This window comes from Cottoperca gobio, chromosome 14, assembly GCF_900634415.1.
Source record: "Cottoperca gobio chromosome 14, fCotGob3.1, whole genome shotgun sequence".
In the NCBI taxonomy this organism is placed as follows: domain Eukaryota; kingdom Metazoa; phylum Chordata; class Actinopteri; order Perciformes; family Bovichtidae; genus Cottoperca; species Cottoperca gobio.
The window spans coordinates 16,820,374-16,827,712 of record NC_041368.1 but is presented as its reverse complement, the minus strand read 5'-3'; the positions used below and the strand labels follow the sequence as shown (position 1 = coordinate 16,827,712).

At 40.7% G+C, this 7,339-nt stretch overlaps 1 protein-coding gene across 1 annotated transcript; it reads right to left on the bottom strand.

The window, feature by feature from the left end:
* Positions 1-440: 440 nt before the first annotated feature.
* msx2b (muscle segment homeobox 2b) lies at positions 441-2,991 on the bottom strand. Its single transcript, XM_029448211.1, has 2 exons — positions 2,484-2,991; positions 441-1,811 (listed from the first exon to the last, which is right to left on the bottom strand). The coding sequence occupies exons 1-2, from the start codon at positions 2,875-2,877 to the stop codon at positions 1,351-1,353; spliced, it is 855 nt and encodes a 284-aa protein (XP_029304071.1). The 5' UTR covers positions 2,878-2,991; the 3' UTR covers positions 441-1,350.
* Positions 2,992-7,339: the final 4,348 nt, after the last annotated feature.

Below are 7,339 nucleotides of genomic sequence, written 5' to 3'. Positions count from 1 at the left end.
CATAAATACAGAGTAAATGATTGCCAGAGACACCACACTGTATTTCTGTACAAACAAAGCAACATTATAAAAGTGTATCTTGTCCTTAAAAAAAAAAATAAAGTTTGGCCACTTTTGGTAAAAGACAGCTCTGTAATAACGGGAACTATCTGTGAAGTTGGATAATTTATGGGATTGCATTTATGGTTTGTCAAACATTGCCTTGAGCTGACCACTGTCAGAAATAGATGGATGGGAAACACAGACACGGGATTTTCCTTAAAATCTGACTTAAAAAAAAAAAAAAAGATCTTACGTGAACGGAACTGCACATGTTTACATAATCGCTGCTTTATTTTGTCACACGTAAAAATTCAATGTCATGTATTTAAAGGCTGAAAGGCTTTAATTAGTTTTGTTCATTTGAATAATAAAACATTGGAGAAAAAAAAAAAAATATATATATATATATATAAACTGCATAGCACAACGTAGGCCCTTTCAAAGGGACGTTTAGGAAGAACAATATAAATACACTTTGTCAGAACTTTTGTACCATATTCTCACAAATACACAACATGAGGCATTCATACAATTCCAGCATAATTATAGTTCAAAAAGAAATGTCTACGCTCTATAAATGCAAAGTAAGGAAATGAGGGAGTGTTGATTTATTTTATTTTATTATTAATATTGCTACGAGAGATTAAAAGATGAAAAAAAGTTAGTGTAAAGTTTTAAATGTATAATGTTTATATGAATTATTTGAGCGTTAAACCTTCCGGTCATGGAGAAAGCCACACAAACCTGAATTTGTCTCCTTCGAAACAGAAAAAGGAGAGCAGTTTTTCAAGGCAGACACTTTTACAGAATTAAAAGAATGCTTCAGGGATATGCTTTATTTGGCCTGAGTTGCTGAAACACTCATCATCCACACAAGTGTACAAAGTGTCTTGATATTAAAGCCCTTTTTTAACACAAGGCACAGTATCGAATGAAGAGAAAGGCTTAAGTGAAAAGTTGCCTTTGTATTATTGTGCCCAGTGCAAGTCCTCGCCCAGCTCAATTATTGCAAAAGTAAACAAGTGAAGAGTATAAACAGCTGGACGGTAACGCCCCTCCTCATAAAGACAAGTCATGTAAACAGGCAGTCCAAAGGGGCAAGACTATATCTAAGTTTGTTTTTATCCTCGCTGTGGGAAAAAAATAGATTTCTTATTTGACTTGAAGTGCTCAAAGTTGATTCAAAACACTCCTTGTGCAGTAGATATATTATAAACATTGATTTTAAATGTCAGTCACACATCCTCTGTGTCCATTTTTGGGAATCCTTGGGAGCACATTTCACCAATGTCAGTGATATTTCCATGTTTATGATAAGTGGTACATGCTGTAGCCCAGAGGAGCAGCGTACAGTCCTAAAGGTGAAATGGGCAGTATGGGTCTGTGATGGTGGTGGTGGTGGTAGGCAGAGTACGACTGTCCATACAGTGACATGGCGCCCAGCGACAGTGGTAACGTAAAGCCAGGGTGTAAACCTCCAGCTGCAGCAGCTGCCACCGCCGCCGTCTTAGCGTCTGCAGCCATCTTGAATTTCTCCAGCTCGGCCTCCTGGAGCCTCTTGGCTTTTGCCCGACGATTCTGGAACCAGATCTTCACCTGGGTCTCCGTCAGGGTCAAGGAGGATGAAAACTCGGCCCTCTCGGCGATGGACAGGTACTGCTTCTGCCTGAACTTCCTCTCCAGGGCCAGGAGCTGAGATGTGGTGAAGGGAGTGCGGGGCTTTCGGTTGGTCTTGTGTTTCCTCAACGGGCAGCCAGGACCGACGTGACCTGGGAGAAAGAACAATAAAGATTTTAGAATGAGGATGAGATTAATTCAATTGACTTTCATGAAATTATATATTAAATACTATAACTAATATATATATATATATATATATATAGACCAGTTGGCTATATACAAATTGTAAATTGAAAGTTGGACATCAGGAACAGCTTTGGAAGCTGAAAGGTTACAGCGCCTGAGATATAACGGCCACGTCCCGGGTTTGATTCCGACCTTTGTTGCATGTCATAACTCTCTCTCTCTCCAGTCTCCCTCTACGCTGTCACTGAAATAATCCCCAAAAAATAACCTTTAAAAAAAAAAAGTTGGATATCAGGACACACTTTTTGTGTTATGAGTACTCTCATCTCACACTCTCACACACTCACACACTCACACACACACACACACACACACACACACACACAATATAGCACTGAATATCTGAGTGACCTAGTGTAACCACTGTCCAACAGGAGACATCCTTACAGCACAACAGCTTGTAGAGAGTCACTGAGGCCTGGCCTACCAGTGAACTGCTGAGAAATAATCTAATTTATCCTCTTTCTCCAAACTGCCAAATGTAGGCTACTTGTTCAAACGTGAAGGTTACTCTGATTTTGATTCTATAAAATGATACAATTTTCAAAATGCTTCATAGTGTAGGGGAAACTTACGAGGCTGTGAGGAAAACGCGCTGTTAGTGACCCAGGGTGTGCAGTCCTCTGACTCTGATGCCTCGGATTTGACCGGCGACGAAGGCACAGCCATTATACTCTTTCGGCTTCCCCCGGGAGGACTACACGTCTCTCGATACAGATACAGGGAGTTTAAACCTGTAGGAGACACCGCCACCGAGCCTCCCTCCGGTTTACAGCGGATGGACTCTCCGCCGCGACCGTCCGTCTTCTTCCCGGACATGAGCGCCTCCACGCTGAACGGATGATGCCGACGCACCACCGGAGATGTCTTCTCCTCCGTCCGCTCTGCACGGTTACTGTCCTCCTCGGACGAACTGCACCCCAAGTCGTTAAAGGTCTCCTGAGAAGCCATCTCTCCTCCAGGTCTCATCCGAAAAACAAATGAACTCCGAGCGGAACAGTCAAAGGGCGGCCAGGTGAGAGCCGCTCCGGCGAGCGCTATGTTATGGAGCTGTCAAGTAGTATGTGGGAGTATGTAGACGCATCACGTTGACACGACTCAACTTTGACCAATCAGTGCAGCCCAAAATGTTTATGACTGAGCAGATGCTGCCTTCATGTACAGTCGGAAACGGAAGACGCTTGTTTTGTTTTGAACAAACAGGACACATTTTTATGTTAAAGGCTACATTGTTTTTAATATGGCACATATTGTAACGTGTTAGAACTCCTTCCACACACAGTATACACCGATATTCACTTTTATTTATATTATTATTATTATTATTATTATTGTATTTAATTATTAACATCACTTCAACATCACTTCAGGTCATTTTTATGAATACCTTTATTGTCTTTGTACATGTACAAATAAATCCAGTGTGTTGTATAAATCTACACAGGACGATTAAAATATAAAATAAATCTAATTTTAGAATGTGGAGTAGGCTACTTGAAAGCAGCACCTCACTCCCCATGTAGAAAATAAAAAAAAGTGCTTAATTCCCACTTTATTTAATTTCTTTCCAACTCAAATCAACTGAGAAAATGATATAACAATGACTGCTTTGACAAGAAGTTTCAGTCTTCCTTTCAGATGTTCAGTATAATAAAGTAAACATTTCCAGATGGGTGTCAAATAAAGCCGTTCAGGTCTGTAGCTTAATTTTGTTCAGTTAAAATCAAGATTACTTTGAAAACTTGATGAAACAGTTCACCCTCATGTTGCCTCGTTGGTTTAATAAGTGAATTAAGGTAGATAGGCTGCAAATAACAACAGATGTGCCGCAGCATTATCACAAGTTAAGCTTCAGTAATGGATTAGCTTTAACTCTAACCTCATGAGACTGCATGTGTAAACACAGGCTCCATGTAGATAATTATAGAGAATTAAATTTGGGATGAAACACTGATCCCTTTTCTTCTGTATCTGTCTCGCTGATTTGTTTGCTGTTCCCTTAATTGGGACTTTCCGTTGAAACTCTCAATACGGTTGTGTGCTCTGTCAGTCCGGCAAGTAAAAAAGTCCATTGCTGGGTCCAGCTGATGTCTCAGGTGTGACTGGACACAATCTAGATGAGACATCCCCATGTTGCTGACACTTTCATGTTTTTGACCTATGATTCAATCCTATTCTCAATTCACATCAGACATGAAGCCGCTCATTGTGATCCTCATGAAGTAGCTCATTGTGATATATTCCATGAACAATTTTAACGTTATGTCAGATGAAAGTGTCTGACTCCTCATGGAGAACGTTTCACTTGTTCCAGCAGTTTATCTGCAGAAACGCTCCTTTGATGATGGTTGAAATATTTGGAGCTGAAAGGATGTTTCTCGTATCTTAAGATATTTTCCCATGGTCATGCTTGTTTAAGTGCTTTCTTATCTGTCGCCTAATTGCTCATATTTAACACCCATGCCATTGCTAATTGGAACCGTTCTGCCGCTGAATGATGATTAATCGCCATTTCACATCACAAGGCCTGATCCACACTCATAACCTGCTAATGTATAAGTGGTAAGCAGTGTGTTTGTGTGTGTGTGTGTGTGTGTGTGTGTGTGTGTGTGTGTGTGTGTGTGTGTGTGTGTGTGTGTGTGTGTGTGTGTGTGTGTGTGTGTGTGTGTGTCCTTCTTACACAGCCTCCAGCAATGCAGAAGTATTACAACCTCCCACAAGAAGTTGCTTTTCAGATAGTTTTCTTTAAAAACATACTGCTTTTCAATATACTGATTCTTTAAAAAGAACACACTGCAGACATTTTCCAACATCCTCGTGAATAGATTTATATATACAGTTAACACTTCATTTTATTTTTTTACATGTAGCCAGCAGGCCTGAGTAGCTTGACTGTGGAGCAGAGCTCAGTTCCCAGGAGGCCGCCACTGCTGCCTTATTAAAGTGGGGTTATTTCACAGACAATCAGAGGGTTGTGAAGGCGCCAGTGAGCGGCCAGATGAAAGGACTGACTCCTCAGGGGAGAAACTGTTGCTTTTTCTTTTTTTTTCAGCTCTGTTCAGGATCCCCACCTCCATCCTCCTCCACCCCCTCCACCTCTCTCGGTCTCTCACTCTTTCTCTCTGGCTGTGCCCGCACGCCCTGCAGGCACCTTGTCAGTCATTATCCACAGAACTTGTTCTAGGCTGAGTGTCAGTGGCATGTTTCCTAATTTCCTCCCCTCTTGTTTCTTGCACCCTTTTATGTTTGCCCTTGCTTTAGTCATTAATCTTTATCTATTGCATTTTACCCATTCCTTCCTTCCTGCCTTTCGTCTTTTCTTTTCTCTACCTCAGCATTTTTTACTTTTTCCTCTTCCCTCAAACATTCTTTACTTCAGTCTTTCCCTCGTGCTTATCTTCCTCCTGAGCCTCTGTACTTTCTTTCTTTCTTTCTTGCCATATTAGATCTAAGTGTCAATATAAAAATAAATAAAACCCATTTAAAGAGATTATTTTTAAATCCAGCTACAGTTCCATTTATCACTTGAGAAATATTTGAAAGAAGTGTCAAAACAAGACACAGTGCTCATCAGAGTTAGGTCTACTAAGGGAGGACATAAAAAAGGATTTCTTGGCATGTGCTAATTTAGCTGTCAAACCTGTTGCAAGAGGAAAACTGCCAATCGCATATTCTAATCACAGAAACAGCTGGAAGTGATTTAATGATCGTATTTGGCAAACCTATCTGGCACCAAACACAAGCTGCAGCATGTACTGACAAGGTATCTATAAACAATGTCATGCCCAGCTCAAGTAATATTCAATCTGAGATGATGTTTTACATGCACACGCATATAATACACCGTGTATATATTACATGTCATGTTAAATATATTTTAGACACGCACATTATGTGACCGCAGCTGTGTGATACCAACGAGGATTTTGCAAGAAGAAGAAGAAGGAGGAAAAAAAAAAAGAAGGAAGGAAGGAAGGAAGGAAGGAAGGAGGAGAAATGAGAGGGGTGCTCTCCTGGGTGTAGCAAAATTACCCACACATCCCACTTCCTTTTTTCCATAATATCATTTAAGCCTGATAATAGCTAAAGCAATTTGTCTGAGCATGTTTGTGTGTGTGTGTGTGTGTGTACTGTGTGGATGCCTGTACAGTATGTGCACGTGTGTGTGTGTGTGTGTGTGTGTGTGTGTGACAGAGAAGCTTGAGAAGCCTCTGGTTGTGTGGGTCGGGCACACCTCAGAGCATTGTAATTACAGCAGAAGCTTTGAAGTGGTGGAATGTTTGGTGGGGATAATCAGCAGTATGTGCTGCACTCACACACTATTTACATTCCCATTAAAACACTCATTCATGCCATCATACCGGCACATTTTACCGTCATACTAATACTTACTGGGTCTGAAGTTGGGGAAGTAACATGTTCAAATGTAAAATGTGCGGTACTGTTACAGTATGTAACTTGGTGTTATCCTATACTGTATCACTTGGCAGTTCTGCTTGAAGTTCTTCTGCTTTTATTTTCCTTTATCTATTTCTCTTCTTTAGTTTAAGACCTGACTTTCTCCTGTATCATGATATTAATAAGAATATGTTTCCAATATTAGTATACAGTACTTCCCTATGTGGCAAATGTGTGAAAATCTAATTTAAAAGAATCTAATTGATGCTCAATTTGTTCCACAAAGAAAACTTCACCAACTCCTTTTAAGTTTGAGTTTAAACCACACAATTTGTTACGATGATATCTTAATTACCTCACTGACATTTGATGAACCCTTATATTAAATGAAACGTCAGTCCTGCTTTGTACAATATATCTCTCACCTACTGCACACGCACCCAGACATTCATGCGTATCTATGTATACTACTCATTAAAGTTACATTCTTCCACATTAAGACAAGTAACTTGTCAAACCAGTCGAACATCGGCTAAATAACTAAGTGACACAGACTCAATCTAATCACATGGTTTTTACTCACGTCTAAATACTCTCGCTCTCGCTCATTCTCTCTCTCTCTCTCTCTCTCTCTCTCTCTCTTTTCTCTTGCTCTCTTTTCTCTTGCTCTCTCTCTCTCTTTTCTCTTGCTGTCTTTTCTCTTGCTGTCTTTTGTTCTCTTTCTCTCTCTCTCTCTCTCTCTGCCTCTCTCTCTCTCTGCCTCTCTCTCTCTCTCTTTTCTCTTGCTCTCTTTTCTCTTGCTCTCTCTCTCTCTTTTCTCTTGCTCTCTTTCTCTTGCTGTCTTTTGTTCTCTTTCTCTCTCTCTCTCTCTCTCTCTCCCTCTCTCTCTCGCTCTCTCTCTCTCTCTCGCCCTCTCTCTCTCTCTTTTCTCTTGCTGTCTTTTGCTCTCTTTCTCTCTCTCTCTCTCTCTCTCTCCCTGTCTCTCGCTCTCTCTCTCTCGCCCTCCCTCTCTCTCTCTCTCGCTCTCTCGCCC

Bases quoted from the DNA above. Each gene is read 5' to 3' on its own strand.
- msx2b (XM_029448211.1), bottom strand. From the start codon at position 2,877: ATGAGACCTGGAGGAGAGATGGCTTCTCAGGAGACCTTTAACGACTTG. The intron at 1,812-2,483 runs GTAAGTTTCCCC...TCTTTCTCCCAG, and splicing joins CGCGTTTTCCTCACAGCCTC to GTCACGTCGGTCCTGGCTGC.